At 42.8% G+C, this 21,140-nt stretch overlaps 1 protein-coding gene across 1 annotated transcript; it reads right to left on the bottom strand.

The window, feature by feature from the left end:
* Positions 1–1,923: 1,923 nt before the first annotated feature.
* Positions 1,924–20,216, bottom strand: LOC125444101 (vomeronasal type-2 receptor 26-like). The gene is made up of 8 exons (XM_048516538.1): positions 20,209–20,216; positions 19,179–19,470; positions 16,178–16,246; positions 13,530–13,956; positions 13,129–13,430; positions 9,482–9,709; positions 7,954–8,080; positions 1,924–2,825 (listed from the first exon to the last, which is right to left on the bottom strand). The coding sequence occupies exons 1-8, from the start codon at positions 20,214–20,216 to the stop codon at positions 1,924–1,926; spliced, it is 2,355 nt and encodes a 784-aa protein (XP_048372495.1).
* Between the last annotated feature and the right edge of the window lie 924 nt (positions 20,217–21,140).

The raw sequence follows: 21,140 nt of genomic DNA, 5'->3' as shown, positions 1-21,140 counted from the left end.
TCATTGCCTTTATGTGAAGTTTTGTTTGATTAATTTTGGGTATGCAATTTACTTGTGTGATGTCTTTAAAAGGACTGAGAGGGCAAAATTGAAAAACAAAATTCCCTCCTGTTAAAATGCTTATTTTGGCCAAAAATAAAATCTAATGACATGCTGTATTTAAATTGTTCATGGCCAATTGGCCATGCTGGTAGGGGCTGATGGGAATTGTAGTTCCTGAACATCCGGAGAGCCGCAGGTTCCCTACCCCTGGTGTATGATGTAATAGATCAGCACTTTTGGGATTTTCTTTAATGTATCTGTGTAAAGTGCCATAATGTTGCAGCCAACTTATGACAACTCCAGCAAGGGGTTTTCAATGCAAGTGAGAAACAGAGGTGATTTGCCATTGCCTTCCTGTATTTAAGCAGCAGAGGTGTAGTGGCTAAGAGCAGGGGCACTCTGATCTGGAGGAACCGGGTTTGATTCCCAGCTCTGCCGCTTGAGTTGTGAAGGCTTATCTGGGAAATTCAGATTAGCCTGGGCACTCCCACACATGCCAGCTGGGTGACCCTGGGCTAGTCACAGCTTCTCGGAGCTCTCTCAGCCCCACCTACCTCAAAGGAGCAGCAGTGGCGTAAGAGGTTAAGAGCTCGTGTATCTAATCTGGAGGAACCGGGTTTGATTCCCAGCTCTGCCGCCTGAGCTGTGGAGGCTTATCTGGGGAATTCAGATTAGCCTGTACACTCCCACACATGCCAGCTGGGTGACCTTGGGCTAGTCACAGCTTCTCGGAGCTCTCTCAGCCCCACCCACCTCACAGGGTGTTTGTTGTGAAGGGGGAAGGGCAAGGAGATTGTAAGCCCCTTTGAGTCTCCTGCAGGAGAGAAAGGGGGGATATAAATCCAAACTCTTCTTCTTCTTCTTCTTTGTTGTGAGGGGGAAGGGCAAGGAGATTGTAAGCCCCTTTGAGTCTCTTCAGGAGAGAAAGGGGGGATATAAATCCAAACTCTTCTTCTTCTTCTTCTTTGTTGTGAGGGGGAAGGGCAAGGAGATTGTAAGCCCCTTTGAGTCTCTTCAGGAGAGAAAGGGGGGATATAAATCCAAACTCTTCTTCTTCCTCTGCAGAGTCTTCCTTGGTGGTCTCTTATCCAATTACTGACCCTGCTTAATTTTCTGCGATCTGATGGAATTGGACTATATCATGCTGCTTTCCTTTCCTTTTTTTTTTCAATTTACACCATACATCACTGTAGAAGCACTAACAGTCCAGACTAGACTACCAGGAAGGGGGAACAAATCTGCTCCATGACAAAACAACAGGATTTATTACCTTCCCTGACTTATGGGAGAATGCTGTATGTTGCTTTGGATCCTCATTGTGGAGAAAAGTAGCACAGATATGGAAGGAGGAAAATATTCCCTCTTTTACAAAGCAAAATATTCCCTAACCCTATCACAGCCAATGTGGTGTAGTATTGCTTGTGTTTGACTTGAATCTAGGAGATTTAGGTGAAATCCCCCCTCAGCCACAGAAGCTTGCTGAGTGAACTTTGACCAATAACATCTGCTCAACCCTTGCTTCCTCACATAGTGTCCTGAAGATGAAATGGTGGATAGGAGAATGGTGTAAGCCACTTTGCATCCCCACAGGGATATGGTGGGGTATGGCATTGGTTAGAAATCTAATTTTGTCTATGGCTCTCCAATAAATGATGATCACTTCTGCTTTGGCTTCATCCAGTGCTGCTGGAGTGTTTTTGACAGGAAGTTTATCGACACCTTCAATATTAAAAGTAGCACTAAATGTGACAAGCACAGGAGATTATGTGGTTTTAGAGTGGAGCAAACAAGTGAGGGTGGAGCCATTAGTTCAGAATTATGCTGGAAAGTAGTTAATGTAGATTTGATGCAGAAATATGCCATTTGGAATTCTTAAAATATTTACTTATTTTTTATGGATAGGTAGCTCTTACTGTTCAGCTCAGGCCTCAGAATAATAATATAGCATTTTGGGTAAAAGACACAAAACAATAAACCAGCACTGGAAGACAAGATTGCAAAGATTTCCACAGCTACCATATCCTTTCCCTTCGTACTCAGATACGTTGGCACAAAGGACACCCAAACACTGCAAAACACCAACATGCTGAAAGTGATGAACTTGGCTTCATTGAATGTGTTGGGCAGCTTGCGAGCAAAGAAAGCCATAATAAATGTGACAGTAGCCAAGAATCCCATGTAGCCCAGGACACAGTAGAACATAATGACTGAGCCTTCATTACACTGAGCTACCATTTCAGTAGTTATAGAATATGGGTCCAAGTCTGGGAACGGAGGAGCTACGTAGAGCCACACACAGCAACCTCCAATTTGAATCGTGGAACAGAGAACCACAACTGCACATGCTAGTTTTTTCCCCACCCATTTTCTTATTTGGCTTCCAGGCTTACTGGCCATAAACGCCAGAACCACAGTAATGGTTTTGGCCAATAAGGAAGAAACAGCCACTGAGAAGATGATGCTGAAAGATGTTTGTCGTAGAAGGCAGGTTGGAGTCCGAGGCTGGCCAATGAAAAGCAAGGAGCAGAGGAAGCAGAAGAAAAGGGAGATGAGTAGACAGTATGTGAGGTCTCGATTGTTGGCTTTGACAATCAGAGTATTCTGGTATTTGATGAAGAGTCCAAGAACCAAAGCTGTGGTCAGAGAAAAAGACACAGCCAAAACAGCTAAAGCAATCCCTAAAGGCTCACCATAAGACAGGAAGTTTAGAACCTTAAGAAGACAATGATCTTGGTTCTTGTTTGGGTACTCGTTATCTGGGCATTTGACACAGTCATCCATATCTGAAAAAAAAGGAAACATTTGATTTTAATTATATAATATAAGAATTAAAATATGTCAAGTATTATTTTCTCCTCTTTCAATACAGGCCAGCCAAAGTCAAACCTGTTGGTATGCCAACTGCAATTTTAGTTTCAGGGTATTGCAAAGCTAGGTCTGAAATCAAGCAAAGGATTTGGGACAGTGAACTTCAACAGCATTCAAGTTCTGCTACAAAATATCGTCACTTCATGAATGAAACAAAGGTGTTCTAAAACTCTGAAGATGCCAGCCACAGATGCAGGCGAAACGTCAGGAGAGAATGCTGCTAGAACATGGCCATACAGCCCGGAAACCACACAGCACCCAGAGACATGGTGGAATGAGGAGAACCAGTGGGATGCTGTTATACCAGGCTACAGGCTCTATAGGAAGGATAGGACAGGGCGCATTGGGGGTGGAGTTGCCCTTTACATCAAAGAGAGCATAGTATCACATAAAATAGACAATGCAAGGAAAGCTGGTTCCCCTACAGAATCACTGTGGATATCAATACCAGGTGTGAAGGACAGTTTAATATTAGGAATATATTATCGTCCCCCTGACCAAAGTGCACAAGAGGATTCTGAGATGGAAAAAGAAATTAGAGAGGCCAACAAAAAAACAAAAATGTAGTGGTAATGGGTGATTTTAACTATCCCCATATAAACTGGAAAAATGCATGTTCAGGTCATAGTAAGGAGAGAGCATTCCTGGATATGCTAAATGACTGTGGCTTAGAGCAGATGGTTGTGGAACCAACCAGGGGAGAGGTGATCCTAGATCTAATTCTATGTGGGACCCAGGACCTGGTGCAGGAAGTCAGTGTTGTTGAGCCTATAGGGAACAGCGACCACAATGCTGTCAGATTCAGTATCTCAGCATGCGAACAAGTGGCAACTACTAATGTAGCTACATTCGCCTTCAGAAAGGGAAATTTCTCAAAGATGAGGGGGATAGTGCACAGGAAGCTGAAAGGGAAAATCAAGAGAGTCAAAACTGTCCAGGATGCTTGGAGGTTATTTAAAAACACAGTAATAAAAGCTCAGCTGGAATGTGTTCCACAGGTTAGAAAAGGCAGCACCCAGTCCAAAAGAAAGCCACCATGGTTAACAAGAGAGGTTGAGGAAATTATCAGAAAAAAGAAAATGTCTTTTAGAAAAATGGAAGTCCAGTTTGGCTGATGACGAATATGAGAGGGAACACAAATGGTGGCAAAAGAGAAGCAAGTTAGCTGTAAGGGAGGCAAAAAAGGATTATGAGGAACGCATGGCCTTGAACATCAAGACCAGCAACAAACAGTTCTTCAAGTACATCAAAAGCAGGAAGCCAGCAAGGGAAGTGGTAGGCCCGTTAGATGACAAAGGAACAAAGGGTGTGCTAAAAGATGGCAGGGAGATTGCAGAGAAGCTGAATGAATTCTTTGCATCTGTCTTCACCCAAGAGGAGGTGAGGAACATTCCTGCACCTGAACCAAGCGTCTTAGGAGGCGAATCCGAGGAACTAGCGAAGATAGTGGTAGACAAGGAAGAAGTTCTGGCAGCCATTGATAAACTAAATGTTACCAAATCCCCTGGCCCAGATTGCATTCACCCAAGAGTTCTTAAAGAGCTCAAGCATGAAATTGCTGATCTTCTCACTTTAATATGCAACTTATCCCTGAAATCAGCCTCCATCCCTGAAGACTGGAAGATGGCCAATGTCACACCAATCTTTAAGAAAGGATCTAGGGGGGACCCAGGAAATTACAACCCAGTCAGTTTGACATCTGTTCCTGGTAAATTAGTAGAATCTATCATTTAATATAAAATTATAAAACATGTAGAAAAGCAAGACCTGCTGAGAAAGAGTCAGCGTGGCTTTTGCAGGCAAATCCTGTCTTACAAACTTACTAGAGTTCTTTGAGGGTGTAAACAGGCATGTGGACAGGGGTGAACCAGTGGACATTGTCTACTTGGATTTCCAAAAGGCTTTTGACAAAGTTCCTCACCAGAGACTGTTGAGAAAACTCAGCAATGAAGGAATAAGAGGGGAAGTCCTCCTATGGATTAAAAACTGGTTGAGAAACAGGAAACCAAGAGTGGGTGTAAATGGGAAGTTCTCACAATGGAGAGATGTCGGGAGTGGTGTCCCCCAAGGATCCGTTTTGGGACCAGTGCTCTTTAACCTATTCATAAATGACCTGGAAGTAGGGGTGGGTAGCGTGGTGGCCAAGTTTGCAGATGATACTAAATTATGTAGGGTGGTGAGAACCACAAAGGATTGCGAAGAGCTCCAAGCGGACCTTGATAAATTAGGTGAGTGGGCTCAGAAATGGCAAATGCAGTTCAATGTAGCAAAATGTAAAGTGATGCACATAGGGGCAAAATCCAAACTTCACATACTGCGCCAGGGTCAGTGCTATCAGTCACAGACCAGGAAAGGGATTTAGGTGTCTTAGTTGATAGTTCCATGGGAATGTCAACTCAATGCATGGCAGCTGTAAAAAAGGCAAACTCTACACTGGGGATCATTAGAAAAGGAATTGATAATAAAACTGCAAAGATTGTCATGCCCTTATATAAAGCAGTGGTGCAACCGCACTTGGAGTACTGTGTCCAGTTCTGGTCGCCGCATCTCAAAAAAGGATATTGAGGAGATAGAAAAAGTGCAGAGAAGGGCAACGAGGATGATTGAGGGACTGGAGCACCTTCCCTATGAGGAGAGGCTGCAGCGTTTGGGACTCTTTAGTTTGGAGAGGAGGCGGCTGAGGGGGGATATGATTGAAGTCTACAAAATGATGCATGGGGTAGAAAATGCTGACAGAGAGAAATTTTTCTCTCTTTCTCACAATACTAGAACCAGGGGGCATTCATTGAAAATGCTGGGGGGAAGAATTAGGACTAATAAAAGGAAACACTTCTTCATGCAACGTGTGATTGGTGTTTGGAATATGCTGCCACAGGAGGTGGTGATGGCCACTAACCTGGATAGCTTTAAAAGGGGCTTGGACAGATTTATAGAGGAGAAGTCGATTTATGGCTACCAATCTTGATCCTCCTTGATCTGAGATTGCAAATGCCTTAACAGACCAGGTGATCGGGAGCAACAGCCACAGAAGGCCATTGCGTTCACATCCTACATGTGAGCTCCCAAAGGCACCTGGTGGGCCACTGCGAGTAGCAGAGAGCTGGACTAGATGGACTCTGGTCTGATCCAGCTGGCTTGTTCTTATGTTCTTATGTTCTTAAATGTTTTAAAACTGTCCAGCTAATTCATTAGTTCTAGAACTTATGAAACATTTTTCGCTCTGGCTCATCTAAACATTCTTCCATTAGATGAGAGGCCCTTTCCACACACACAAATTAATGCATTTTCAAACCACTTTCACAACTGTTTGCAAGTGGATTTTGCTATTCTGCACAGCTTCAAAGAGCACTGGAAGCAGTTTGAAAGTGCATTATTCTGCATGTGCAGAATGGGCCAGAGATACCATGACATGCCACTTCAGGAGTATTTATGCCTTTGAGCTACTGAGGAAATTAAAATGGCTAGACATGGGCTGCACTTCCCCTTCACCTGAGGCCGCTTCCGCGACGGCCGCCGGCGTGCCTCCACGCCGCAAAGAATTCTGTCATGCAGGCGATAAGGTCGCTCGGCAGACGCGACATCGCAAGTGGCTTAATTCCCAGGAGAGGCCGGCGGATTCGCAGGCGGCTCCCGCATGGAGCCGCTTTCTGTCTCTTTCCGTCTGGATCAGGTTCCCTCGTTGCCAGCAGCTGGTTGCCTGCTTCGCCCTCCCACCTCCAAGGGTCGGAGGACAGCGTATGGGCTTCGGCCAGCCAGCAGGCCGCATCGACGGGACACGGTGAGTCATGGAAGGAACATGGTTCCCGCTGCAGCAGTTAGCACCGCCGAACATGCTGTTGCGAAAACAACCCTTTAAAGCGGTTTTTTTTCAGGGCGCCTGACGCCTCCTGGGGAGGGGACGCCAGGTGGTGCGCTGCTGCTTAGCAGCAACACCGCCTGTGCGAATGGCTCCCTGGGAACGGCGTTTTTACCATTCCCAGGGCACCATAAAAAGGCCGTGCGGAAACGGACTGACAATAATGTATTTTTGACACCTACCCTCCAAAATATCCTGGAAAGATGAGATAAGCAGTGTATCTCCCTTTTTCTTCCAGACGTTGAAAGATAAACTAAGGTAGAATTGCTAGGTTCTGTACAGTTGCCAAAATCTACTGAGCTACAGTACTGATAGGGGTGTGCATTTTTAGAGGGTTTTTTCCCCCTGAAAACAAAATGACAGTGATATAAGCCAAAAAGCAGATCCCGAATAATGACATTTTACAATTTACAATAATGACAATTTACAAGGAGGAAAAGAATGGAGTATATGAATAACTAAGGATTGGGGGGGGGATGTCTTGCATGGGCCTCTCTGTTGCAGAGCTCTCAATAGAACCAGGGTCTCATAAGCTGTGAAAAGGCATCACTAATTTTCACATGTGACAAAATGGGACACTTCTTTCTCGATACAGCAATCCTATCGCAAATGTATGTCTGCTTCATTGTGACAAGACCTTGCTCTGTTGATAGAATCAGTATTGTGATTGCATAGTGAAACTGTAACAAGGAAGAATTATTGCAATCATGGTGATCTGTGTTTTAATTCTAATTTAATGTTTTGTATGGGTTGTAAGATGTAATTATGTTGTGCACCGCCCAGAGCCCTCCGGGGGTTGGGCGATATATAAAACCCATAAATAAATAAATAAATATCTGAGGTAGAGTTATGGGAGCCAGTGTAATGTAGTGGATACATTATTGGACCTGAAAGATCTCATCTTGAGCTCTTGGCCATGTAGCTAGCTTTGGACTATTCTCTCTCATTGTGGGGACAACTGAGATGACATCACCCTGCATGCCATACTGAGCTCCTTGGAGGAATGGTGAAATATGAGTGTGAGAAATAAGTGGCCAATAGTCTATTGTACCTCCACTACTCCAAATTAATGTTCTCCAATCATTAAATCATGTAATTTTAAATAATAAAAATGTTGAAACAGCCACAGCCAAAGATATGTTACATGCTCTTGAAATATTTCATGGCATGGAATATTTTTTTCGAACCCTTCTTGTCTGAAATCTTTCCTTCTGGACAGTTCCCACAAGCATAGCAACAAAATGGCTCCCCCTCCTTCATCTTTCTTCTGTAACCCGGATGGCAGTAGTCATTACATACAGAGATAGGCTGCACCTGTCAATAGAAAAAAAGAAAATATACGTATTCCATTTTCTTCTCATTGGCTGTTCTACACATGACCCCCAGAGTTTTGAATAGAATTAACATGATAGCAAGGGAAGAGGCCTCTGTTACAAGAGCTGCTAATTGTGTCCTGAATATTTCCTCTACCAGTATTATTACTTACTTATGCAAAGAATAATTTACAAGGAGGAGGAGAATGGAATATATGAATAACTAAGGATTTAAGACTGGATTCAGTGGTAGTTTTCCACAAATGGCTCACCAATTACCAACTCCTACCATAGTCCTCCAATCTACCCTTCATACTGTCCCCAGTCCTGACCCCTGGTACTCTATTCTGGGAACATTTCAGACTTCAGGAGGGCAGGAGTGGTAACAAAGTCCTGTTCCTCTTGTGTCTTGATCCAACCCTTGGCTACAATAGGGTGTAATCACTTAGAGGATGTGACAACAGAATCTGATACATTTTGCCACCAGAGGGAGAGATAGCTTGCTGTATGCAACCCGGGAACCATACAAGATAGCAGTTAAACAAAAGACAAACACTTTATTTGTGGAATAAAATGGCCATTGCCATGAATTTATTGGCTTGACAGAATAGCAAGAGTAAGGCACAGCATGGGGTGTGATCCCTGTGTTGGGCAGCCCAGAAGGCTGTCCCCCAACCCGGGATTCCTCAAACCCACCTGTTTGAGGAAATGAAACACGAACTGATACCTGGCAGCAATGAGGGGGAAATATCAGATGGGTGGTGAACCGCTGCCTGAAAATTTCCCCCAATTACTGTGGGGCGCAAGCCAGCTCAGCCCACGCCTGGGCGTTAAGAGTCCTGGCTTGCTCCACCCCAAACCTCGTAAGGAGGTTCCCAAAATGGTTAGCAGGCAGCTAACCTGGCCAAGAATCAGTCCCCCATGCGCAAACCACAAACGATACAATTTAACAACTAGAAAAACCCAACAGAAAATACAGGGAGGGTGGGTGGGTCGATTGGATGGCAGCCAGGCAAAGAGGGCCTGCACGAGGCCTGCCCTGGCTTTTAACAGCGATGGGCGGCGACGGGGTCTGGCATCAGAACCCTGCATCCTGGCCAGCCCCACCCCACAGCCAATGGGCTGCGCCGCCCGGAGTCTGTGCAGGGTGGCCCAGTGACACGGCAGCCTGGTGGAAGAGGGGAAGGAAGGCAACGTGGCGCCCTTCCCCTAGTGGCAATGGCGGCCCAGGTAAGTCTGGTCCGCTTCTTTAATATCAGCCTTCTGCACATACAATTTGAGCACGCTGAAAATTATACTAGGTAACAAAAAACAATGTTGCATGGGTGAGATTAGTCAGGTCAATACTCAAATAATTCTAAAATTATGTTTCAGAACTATCATTCCTACAATTCAATCCCACCTGATTAAATGCCATGTGCCATGTGATGAATTCCTCATTGATGATAAATTGTTGGCCTAGTGAAGCTTGTGGATCCACCCTCCCTACTTTCACTCTTACAATGCTTTGGTTTGGGAAAGTCACCCAGTTGATTATGTCAAATCCACTTTCCAGTTCACCTTTCTCATTAAAATGGATCGAATCCCCAGCACTGTTATTAAATGAGACACTTCGAAGAAAAGGATGAAGCTGTATAGAAAAAGACAAAATGGCTGACCGGAGAAGAAGAAAAAAGGGAACAAATATAGTTTTGCTCTTTCAGAAAAACATTTCCAGCACTGGTCTCTAGCTATTTTAGATGCTTCTTTTCATGAGACTTAATTGATGTTATGAGACTATTCATTGTCATAAAGTTAATAGATATGTTCTTGAATTTCAGACTATCCCATGTTTTGCCTTTTTTCAATAAATCCTCATTTCAGCCAAGATATTTGCTTTTGTAGAGAAGAGTTAGGCTGATTTCGCACAGGCCAAAAACAGCGGTGTGAAAACGGTGTGAAAACAGTATAAACCCTTTTACACCGTTTTAAACCCTTTTACACCATTTTCACACTGTTTTCACACTGCTGTTTTTGGCCCATGCGGAATCAGCCTTAGTTTTTAGGCTACAAATATAATTGTTATGGGGATGGAATTTCTTTTTCTAAAATGCACTTTTTATGTAGATTTCTCTGATTATCTTTTTTTCTCTTTCAAAAAATGAATTTCTGTTTAATTTCTCTTAGCTTTCTCTTTGTAGTTTTATGTTACACAGCATGATTGTACTCTGTGTGTTTTATAAATCCATCCCTAACTGGATTGGGCTTTCCTGGGGAGGGGGGGTGTTACAAACCACAGGGCTCTCTAGCTGGTGGATAGAAACACTAGGAAAACCCAAGCTGCCTCCAAGCATTTGCTTTATGAAATTCTGAAATTGTGTTGGACCTCCCTTCCCAATCTTCCTCTTTTTGCTTTTTTTTTGTGATCCGAACAGAATTGATTTGAAACAGACACGACATTCCCCAAAAGAAAAATGTTAAAAGATCGTTGGATTTCTGGGAGTCGTTGGCTAAAAAAGAATCATGAGAATTACTCTTAAAAACATTAGTTTCAAAGATTAGGTGGTGGCGGGAACTGATAACCCATTTGTGGTCATCTGCAGATTGGATACAGCCAATTGACTGAAACAGGGAACTCAAGTAAGCTTCCTCTGCAATTGCTTGTGCAGTTTGGTCAACAGGAGGGTTAATGAAGCGTTAACATCCTTCTACATTTCTTCAATCCATAAAAATGTATTTCAGTTCACCACTGATTTTGTAACTCTTGTTATTGTTTTTCTTACACAGGCCCCTTCCACATATGCAGAATAATGGATTTTCAATCCACTTTCACAATTCACTTCCACAATTGTTTGCAAGGAAATTTTGTATTCCACACAGTAAAATCCAACTGCAAAGTTCATTGAAAGTGTATTGAAAGTGCATTATTATACTGTTTCCTATAAAATACATGCATTGTTTCTAAATCAGTTCTCTGCATAAAATCAGCATTTCATTTGCTTATATTATAGCATAACATCAACTGTATATTAAAAAGGTATAATATGAGTACATACTAGAAATCAATCTATCCATTTCCCTGATTCATGTTTGGATATTTTGAGTTGCTGGAAACAAGGATGAAGTAGATATGACAGCCAACCCCAAAAACAAAAATGGTTGAAAGGAGAAAAAAAGAATCCCAAAGCATGAACAGGTCACGAGGGTCAATTGGTTTGAAACAAATATACAAAATAAATACAGTTCAAATCATATACGAAAACTGAAACTAAAAAATAATCTGAACTCTTGTAAGTATGTATATAACAGTCACTAAATAGGCAAGCTTCAAACAGAAGACTAGACACATTTTGATAACAAGGTAATTATTGATGCTAGTGGTAACATTATAACACAAACTTAAAATGTCTGCTGAATTTACCCAGTATCACTGAACAACAGATAAGATTTTTCAGTATATATTGCATCTGTTAAAATATGAATATGTTTAGTGTGGCATGATGGTCAGAGTGTTGAAGTAGTTGGTTGGGTGGGTAAGCAGGAGAAAAAGAAAGCATGGAAAAGTGAGGATCTGGTAATCAGGAGGTGGGATTTTAGGGTTGTGCATTCAGATGTTCTCAGTGTGAAAATACATGTGAAAATGCCATATCATAATTTCCAGATATATCTAGGGATTTCTGGGATAGTGAAAAAAATGAGTCCAAAAATCCCAGCAATATTCCGGATTAACAGAGAATATAAAGAGCTGACCTTTTTGGGCTCCCAGGACTGCCCCCTCCCACCTCATGTTTTAGCCTGGGTATTTACTTGTCAGGGTGCTTCAGGCAGAATTCTGTCAGTTTAAAGTGTTTTTTGTTGCTTTTCATTCCTTGCTGGGGCTGGTTTGGGTCAGGTCCTCAGGATGGATGTTTTGTTTTGTTTTGTTTTTTTGGATTCTTGGCTTTTATATTGGGATTCAAGAGTTTTACATAGGTTGAGGAACTCACATTTTACATTGATTGAAATGCCCAGGTTTTACATTGATTGGGCTTAAGTAGCTTGCAGTACCATTCCTCTGAGGAGATTCTTGGTTTTTACCTTTTTTGGTGCATTTTTGTGGGAAACAATGGAGGACCACTGGGTAACATTGTTCAGGGTCCATTGAAATAAACTTGACATTTTGGGGTTCTCAGAAGCTCCCTGGCAAGTTTCATGCCAGTACTTTTCTTAAATAAACTCAGCTCCTTGGAAAGCTTTTCCATAAGAAATAATAGAGCTGAAAATTATCAGACAGCCCCTTTAAATGATCTGAATTTCGTACCAGAATACTGATATTCTTCATTTCCATTATCTGGATAAAGAAAAGGTTTTTTTTTCCTGCTGCACATCCCTAGGAGGGAACGGAGTAATAATTTGGGGGACAGGATTGAGAGTAAAATGAGGTACCCCTCACAAATCCTTGTAGCTTGCCCACTGAGCAACTAGGTCAAGCCCAGCAACTGGTGCCACACAAGTCATCTATAATTTTCATAAGTAGAGGCTAAGATTGAACAATTTTTTAGAAAAAACACACATTTAAATTCAGATTTGGGTTTTTCTGCCTTTAAAATTATCACAACCCAACCCACCCACCCTCCCAAACGAAAAAAAAAATGGTGGTTTTTTGGTGGTTTTGCCATTTTCTGCCTGTAGGGGGCACATTTTACGATAACAACACCAAGCTTGCTTTGTGGCTTTGGGAGGCTCTCCCGATGAGACAAATAGAGGCTGAAAAAGGTCAGGAAGGAAGCAAAGTAGAACAGAAGGCAAATAAAAGTGGAGGGGGTCATTGAATGGAAAAGAGAAAAGAATGCAAGGAAAGGATAGATTTCGCAGCACTTCTCAGAGAAGAGAAAGTGGGAAAACAAGCAAAAAGAAATGAGATGTCTCTGCAAGTCCTGATCGGTCCCCTGCTTCTAACTTCTGTCAAAGTATGGACACAGACAAAGTCAGAAATTATTTATTAACTGTCTGAACATCATTATGATAGATACAATATCTTACTTGCCAAGGTTGGGGATGAAATAGTTCCACATTTTTTCCTTTCCTCACCATCATCTCACGTTTCTGCCTAGCTGCATGCATGGCATCGAGAGCACGTGCTACAGCGTGAACAGCATTGTAAATGCAATAACTTTGGGCAGTCATGCTCATTTCAAAGAAAGGACCTGGAAGACTTTCCACCTTCTCCTTCCCAGTGCACCTGTATGGATTAGCTTCATCTTCTTTGGAATCTGACAGGAAACAGTTAAATGCCTGCTGCCAGAAAGTTCTGATAAAACCATCTCCTTCTGGCCAATGGGAACTTACATTGCAAATGAAATCTTGGAACCCCAATACATCGTTGGACTTAGCTGCAATGGATAAAGCACCATGGAAGGTTCTAACATTGAAAGTCCTTAAAAAAGTCTGTGAGGAGAAATCCCACTGGGCTGTCATAATCCATACCTTACCCATGGTAGTCTCTATTGCATTTTCCACTGCAGGACTATGTAGAATCCAGTTCAACAACACCACTGTACGAGCATCTGCATTTATGACAACTACCTTGGCTTTTGCCTTTGCTACAGAAAGGTTTAAGTTATTCTGGAACCATGACATGAAGAAAAAGTCTGTCAAAGCATCAGTGGAATCTAGTTTGTGTATCTTATCAATGAAGGCGGAACAGATGCCATTCTGGGACAGCAGAGGTATCAACATCTGAAGAAATCTGGCTCCTTGATCACCATCCACTGCAATGATCCCAACCCACGTCCACTGGAAATAGAGAAGTAGATGGACAATCCCTTGGTACTGATGTTCTGCTTTGGGGATCATTTGGTAGATGGAAGGAAACCAGTTTTCATAATTCATCATCATTGCAGAAATGGAGTAGGAGACCTATGAAAAATCGAGTAGATGTTTACAACAGATAAGCAATGCTTATGAATCTATAACCTTTTCCACAGTCAAACCTTTCCTAATCATAAAGCTTTATAATGAGAGGCACAATTTATAACTGAAATCAGCTATGAGAGTATAGGAAATTATGTCAATATACAGGTAAACTGAATGAATCAGTATATTAAGCATATGGAGGAAAGTCATGTGATTCATCATTAGTAACCTTAAGTAAAAATAAAAGAGAACCAATGAAATAAGTTGACCTGTTAGATGAATACATAAAAACCCAGTTATTTATTTTCATTATTTATTCTCGTTTTTCTCCTTTCTTTCTTTCTTTCTTTCTTTCTTTCTTTCTTTCTTTCTTTCTTTCTTTCTTTCTTTCTTTCTTTCTTTCTTTCTTTCTTTCTTTCTTTCTTTCTTTCTTTCTTTCTTTCTTTCTTTCTTTCTTTCTTTCTTTCTTTCTCTCTTTTGCCGTTTCTGCATGGCCACACTGGGGATTGGGTCGGCTGCACCATCGCCCGATCGACTTACCTTCCCTGCGACCATCCAGCGTGTTGCCGAAGGCCAGGGGACACGCCCCCTGCCCTGCGCGACCGCTCCGGAGTCACAGAGCAGGGGACATGTCCCCAGGCCTCGGCGATGCACCAGACAGTTGCAGGGAAGGCAAGTCGATTGGGAAAGGGGGGAGGGATGGCGCCTTCCAGCCGCTGCCATTCGCACGGCAGTGGTTGGAAGCCACTGTTTCCCAAAAACCTCGCTCGAGGAGCAAGGTTTTGAAACAGCGGCTTCGCGCCACTGGGGAGGAGCGAGGGCAGTGCGGCTGCAAAGCAGCTGCGGCCCCCCCCCATGCAAACAGCTCCCTGGGGACGGTGTTTTTTCCATCCCCAGGGCACTGTATTTGGCCCATGCGGAAAGGGCCATGCTTTCTTTCTTTCTCCACAGTGATGAAATGGCAGCTTACATAATTATCTCCTAGGGTGGCCAGCTCTAAGTCAGGAAAGTCCTGGGAAATTTTTAGGGTGGAGTCTAAGAACACTGGTATTTTGGGTGGTGAGAGACTTCAGTGACATATAATGCCATAGAGCCCACCTTTCAAAGCAGACATTTTCCCCCAGGGGAATGGATCTCTTTCACCCAGAGATCAGCTATAGTCTCAAAAGATCTAAACCTATCACCAGGAGCTTGACAATATCCTCTTCTCCTTTTTATCTTCACCACAGTCAGGTGAAGTAAGTTAGGCTGAAAGGATGTGACTGGCCCTATGTCATCAGTGATTTGCATTTGATCCCAGTATGAAGCTGTAACTGCTGAACCATACTGGTCTTTATAGGGTGGCTGCTGTTGAACAGTAGTAAACAGCCATGCCTAAGTGGGTGATAAAAGTCAGATAGTAGCAAGTAACCTGGTGGTTCCTGTCAGGCCTGTCCCAATGAGTCCTCCCTCAAAGGCTAAAGCAGCCATGGAAATATGGAAATGGCTGTGCTTCTGCCTCTGCCATTTACTGACTAACACTGAGCCAAGAATGTTGGGTTTGCCAAGCAAAAGTCACTGAGGCTTCTGTTTCTTAAAGCAGCAGGTACTCCTTTTATCATGTTGGGTTTTTCTAAACCCTCAATATGTTCATCTGATTTTCAGATTTTTCTGCAAAATGGGCTTTTCAGTTTTTAGAAAGTTCTGTCCTGTCCATTCAAAGCACCAATCACCAGATTGCATCCTCAGATTTACAAAAAAAGGCATACTGAAATGGCTGTACTTTATAGAATTTCTGGAATTTTTGCAGGGTTTGGACTTTTCTCAGAAAAAAGTGTTTCATAAAACAACAATTTCTAATTAGTAGATTTTATAACTCAGTCTTGGGAAATTTCTAAAGATTTAGGGACAGTACCTGTCAGTAGGACTTCCATTTCTTTTCAATACTATGGTGTACCACAGGGTTCTTCTTCCAAAGCTAGATTGGAGTCCAGTAGCACCTTAGAGACCAAAAAGATATTGGAGTGATAAACTCTTGAGAATCAAAGATCCCTTCATCAGGTACTATGGCATATCTAAAAGTTTTGTTGGCCTCTAAACTGCTACTGTACTGAAATTTAGCTGTTCTACTTTAGACCAACCCTCTGAAACTATCCTCTAAAACTATCCTCCAAATGGCTACCCTCTGAAACTATCCTCAAAGCAGAGGCGTAGCTCCAAGGGGACAGGGAGGGGCATGACGCACCAGGCGCGAGCCCTTGTGTGGGTGTGGCAAGGGCATTTCAGGGGTGTTCCGTGGTGGAATGGGGGTGTTCTGGGGCGGGACAGGGGCAGAGAATGCTCCAGTGCACCTGGTGTTTTTCCCCCTTGCGACGCCTCTGCCTCCAAAGCTGCCATTTTCTACAGGGGAATTATCTTTGTCATAAATTAACAGTGTAGTGGTTAAGAGCAAATGGACTCTAATTTGAAGAACCAGGTTTGATTCCCCACACCTTCACATGAGCGGTGGACTCTTATCTGGTAGAGCAGATTTGTCTTCCCAGTCCTACATTCCTGCTGGGGGACCTTGGGCTAGTCACAGTTTGTTCAGAACTCTCTATGCCCACCTCCATCACAAGGTGTCTGTTGTGGGGAGAGGAAGGGAAAAGCGTTTGTAAGTCACCTTGAGTCTCTATACAGGGAAGGTGTGATATAACTCCAAACTCTTATTCTTCATTCACACATCTGCTTGTAATTCTGGAATAATTCCAGTCCCCACTAGTAGGATAGGCAGCTATACCAGTAAAAAAAGCCTGAACCAAAACAATTTTAACATTCTAAGGCCCCTTCCGCACACGCAAAATAATGTGTTTTCAAACCACTTTCACAACTGTTTGCAAGTGGATTTTGCCATTCCGCACAGTTTCAAGGAGCACTGAAAGCAGTTTGAAAGTGCATTATTCTGCATGTGCGGAACGAGCCCAAGTGAAGGAGCAGCTTCTAATTCCTAGCTGGCTATCAGACCTGTCAAGCAACCACATACATGTATCCTCTTTGATCTGAGATTGCAAATGCCTTAACAGACCAGGTGATCGGGAGCAACAGCCGCAGAAGGCCATTGCGTTCACATCCTGCATGTGAGCTCCCAAAGGCACCTGGTGGGCCACTGCGAGTAGCAGAGAGCTGGACTAGATGGACTTTGGTCTGATCCAGCTGGCTTGTTCTTATGTTCTTATGTCACATAGATTAGAGAGTCCAAGGTAATATTTCAAGCTTTATACCAGTATGCTCAAATCAATCTGGAAGCAAATAGTCAGCCACTGCAATGCTCTTAAGCTTGCGGCAATATGTGTACAATGTTCCAACCCTGTAAATAGGATTTTTTGTTTCATCAAGGGCAGTCCCACATTAGTCTAGTCTTGAGCTTACTTTAGCTTAAGTAACACGGCTAACTTAGTTTTCTATTCAATATGAATAAAGGCATCTTTTGCTACCTGATTTACCTGCTTTTTTTTAAAAAAAAACAATTAAGTTGAACAAAACTCCCAAGCTCTTAACTAAGATTCCACCATGATGTGACAATATTCCCAGGTCCCACTTAGGCCAGTGATGGCGAACATTTTCAAGACCAAGTGCCCAAATTGCAATTCAAAACCCACTTATTTATCACAAAGTGCCAACATGGCAATTGAACCTGAATACTGAGGTTTTAGTTTAGAAAAAAATGGGTGGCTCCAAGGCATGCATTACTCAGGAGTAAGCTTGGTGGTAGTCGTTGGCTTTCCTTTGAAGCAACCTTGCAACTTTCCCAACAGGTGAATCACGACTCTAGGAGGGTTTACTCAGAAGCAAGCCCCATTGCCAGCATCTGAGCTTACTCCCAGGTAAAGGATCGTGCTTTAGTTCTTCACATGAAAATCAATGGGGTTTAACAGCGCTTAACAGGGTTATCTGCACTGCTTCCCCAAAACTTGGTCTTAGGTTTAATGCTAATAATCGAGCCCAGCGGCCCAGGTTAGCCTAGATGTGGGGGGGCACTCTGTTTGTGCATGCCCATCGAGAGGGCTCTGAGTGCCACCTCTGGCACCCGTGCCATAGGTTCACCACCACTGACTTAGGCCCTTTCTGCATGGGCCAATTAAAATGGGATAACACCCGAAAAACCCCAGGTTGAGGGGGGGACTTCTCCTGGATCCAGATCCTGAAGTGTATCCACTATGTGTTCGCCCCACAACCCAGGTTTCTTAAAAATCACATTATGTGCTATTCTTTTGTTTTAACGCACCTCCTAGCCATAGCCAAGTGAACAGCCATGACTTTGAGGCGCAGTAGGTGGCTGCAAACCAACAAGAGATTTGCAGTCCCTGGCTCCCATCAGCTGAGCCACACAGGGACAAAGGGCCATTTCATGGCCCTGGAGGTCAGTCATATCTGCCTTCAAAGCTGCGCTTCAGAGGGAGGCAGGGACCCCCAAAAAACCCTGTGCTTCCACGTAAAGGCGTGCTTCCATGTGAAGGCTGTATATGGGGCAGCCAGCCATGGAAATGACTCAAGGCGAAGATGGGTTCATATAACCCGCCTTTCACTCACTTTTATTTTGCTGTGCAGAACGGTCTGCTACCACCAATTTGAAGCCTAACATAGGTGATTTTAAAATGCCATGAAAGCTCAATCTTGTCTGGTTTGATGATTTCGAAGGGTCAGGGGCTCTTCTCCCCCTGCCCTGCTTTTTCAAGTGTTGCAATAGCCATGAGCCCCAGCTGTGTTGACATTTGAAAAGATGTGGGGATGGGAAACAAAAACATTTAATTCCGCCATGCTGAAGACCAAACAGGAACAGTCCTTTGAGGCATTTTCAAATGTCCCTTGTCAGGCTTTAAAATCCTAATGACATCCCTGAGTCAGAACTGCAGATGCCTTTACTTCGGCTCATTCCGCACATGCAGAATAATGCACTTTCAAACTGCTTTCAGTGCTCTTTGAAGCTGTGCGGAATAGCAAAATCCACTTGCAAACAGTTGTGAAAGTGGTTTGAAAACGCATTATTTTGCGTGTGCGGAAACGGCCTTCAAATTTGGCCGTAAAGTGATAAAACCTTTAAGGCAGACACCAGAACTGTCACCAGAACTTCAGCATTCCCTTCCCATCACCAGCATCTCCTCCATGTTACAAATATCAAGCTGCTTTAATGGGAAAGAAGTTGTTCAGAAAAGCAAGTGAAATATGAAATATTTAAACAGCCACCTCCACAAAAAAAGGGATCCTACCTGTGGAATCTTGTAGTTGCTTAATATGTTGTCTATAAAAAAAGATGTTTCAGAATCAAGTCCTCCAATGACAGCAAACAGATTCTTATGGATGCCACAACTGTAGTTGGGGATCAGCCTTTCCAAGGGACTGAGGAAGTTCAAAGTGTTTAGGTAAGTCAACTTTCCATCGACATAGCTGTCATGGATGTGGAACCCGAGGCTGATGTTTGGCAAAAGCTTGGGGTTATCATTGACCTCCTTCACAGCAAACACCAAGGCGAGAAGATGCTGGTAGTTCTTTGGTGTTGCGCTAAAAATTTAAAAAGTTGACCTGAGGCATAAAATGGTGTACATTTGAAAATAAAATTTAACTAAAAATTACCTGAAGTCTCTGGGTTCTTTAACTGCAGAGATGTTAGTGAGTAATTGCAGAGATGAACAAAATTTCTCCTGACTCTTAAATGATAATTAGGTTTCCTGCAGACAGCTGTTTTTAAACCCTGTGCTTCCACGTAAAGGCGTGCTTCCATGTGAAGGCTGTATATGGGGCAGCCAGCCATGGAAATGACTCAAGGCGAAGATGGGTTCATATAACCCGCCTTTCACTCAGGCGGGTCTGTAACTACACTGCGTTTTGGGGGTCCATTTCTACCTCTTATTAAGTTTGTGTCTCCACTGGAATGGTGTAGTGAAAATGGATGGGTGAGAATGTTGAATGGTTGAAATTAGTGAGTACTGTAATTTAGGACTTCAAACTTGTGTTAGGCCTTAAATTTTCCCAAAATTACATCTTATCTCAAGATTAAAGAAATAATTTCCACTGGGGAAATGGACACAAGAAGATAAATATTATGTTACACCAACCTCCTGGGTGGCATATGCCCAAGGTTTTTCAGCAGCGGGAAGGCTTTTTGTTTTGTCTGTTTGTTTGTTGTTTGTTTGTTGTTGGCTTCCCCACACCACTGGGGAATTGTTGCAGCAGTGTTAGGGGCTCTGTATTGAGCTGTCCACTTTGAACCATAGACTATTCATAAACATTCCATCGCACTTGATCATCTTTGTCAATGATGGTGCACAGCTCTTACAGAATCACATAGCAAGTACTAAGTCTGCAGTATTTTTTTAAAGTTTCTTGCTCTACTATGTTGTAGAACCAAAAAAAGGGGGGGGGCAAACAACTATGCTATGCCAATCTACATTTTCTGTGGTTTTGAAAAAAAGCTACAGGTTTAATGTTGCCCCTGAATGAATGATCTCTTCCTCTGACATATTTTGTTCCTTTGCAGCTACAGCATTTAAAAGAATATAACAAAAGGTGTCTTCACCACAAACCAGATGTGTTTCCACACTCTTACATTCCTACTGGGTGACCTTGGGCAAGTCATAGTTCTTTGGAAGCTCTCAGCCCCACCTACCTCACAAGGTGTCTGTTGTGGGGAGAGGAAGGGAAAGGAGCTTGTAGGCCACCTTGAGTCTCCGTACAGGAGAGGAAGGTGGGGCATAAATCCAAACTTTTCTTCTTCTTCAAAAATAGAAAACATTTTGATATCCATTTATCTAATAGTTAAAATATTTATTCTGTTTCTCCCAAAATAAAATATAAACTGTCCACAAAGCATACAAACAAAATAAAAATCACAAAAATAAGTAAATTAATACATAAGAGAAAATAATCCAACCAAAGGCAAAAATGTCAAAATTAATAATGTCCAGTCAAAGACTCACTTCAGCAAAGGAGCTGTTCTAATTTAAAATGGCTATGCGCTTCAAAGTTTGGACCAATCATAGAAAATGGTCTGGAACAGGCTGCAGTAGTCACTGTCTCTTCCCTACAGCCACAGAATATACTAGGAGAAGCATTGCATGAGCATATACTGAGAAAGGCAATCCATCATGTATCACAAGTCCCACACTGTAAGCCTTCAAAACACATGTAATATGAATAGTGGGGAAATAATGTCATATAGTTAATAAGCCTCT

This window comes from Sphaerodactylus townsendi, linkage group LG15 (assembly GCF_021028975.2).
Source record: "Sphaerodactylus townsendi isolate TG3544 linkage group LG15, MPM_Stown_v2.3, whole genome shotgun sequence".
NCBI classification, from domain to species: Eukaryota; Metazoa; Chordata; class Lepidosauria; order Squamata; family Sphaerodactylidae; genus Sphaerodactylus; species Sphaerodactylus townsendi.
Note: the sequence above shows the minus strand (reverse complement) of the source record. Positions and strands in the feature narration are given on the sequence as shown.

Excerpts from the sequence above, each read along its gene's own strand:
- LOC125444101 (XM_048516538.1), bottom strand. Across the intron at positions 16,247-19,178 it reads GCAACTACAAGATTCCACAG|AACACCCCCATTCCACCACG; the intron begins GTAGGATCCCTT and ends GTCCCGCCCCAG. Across the intron at positions 13,431-13,529 it reads TGCAATAGAGACTACCATGG|CTAAGTCCAACGATGTATTG; the intron begins GTAAGGTATGGA and ends TATCCATTGCAG.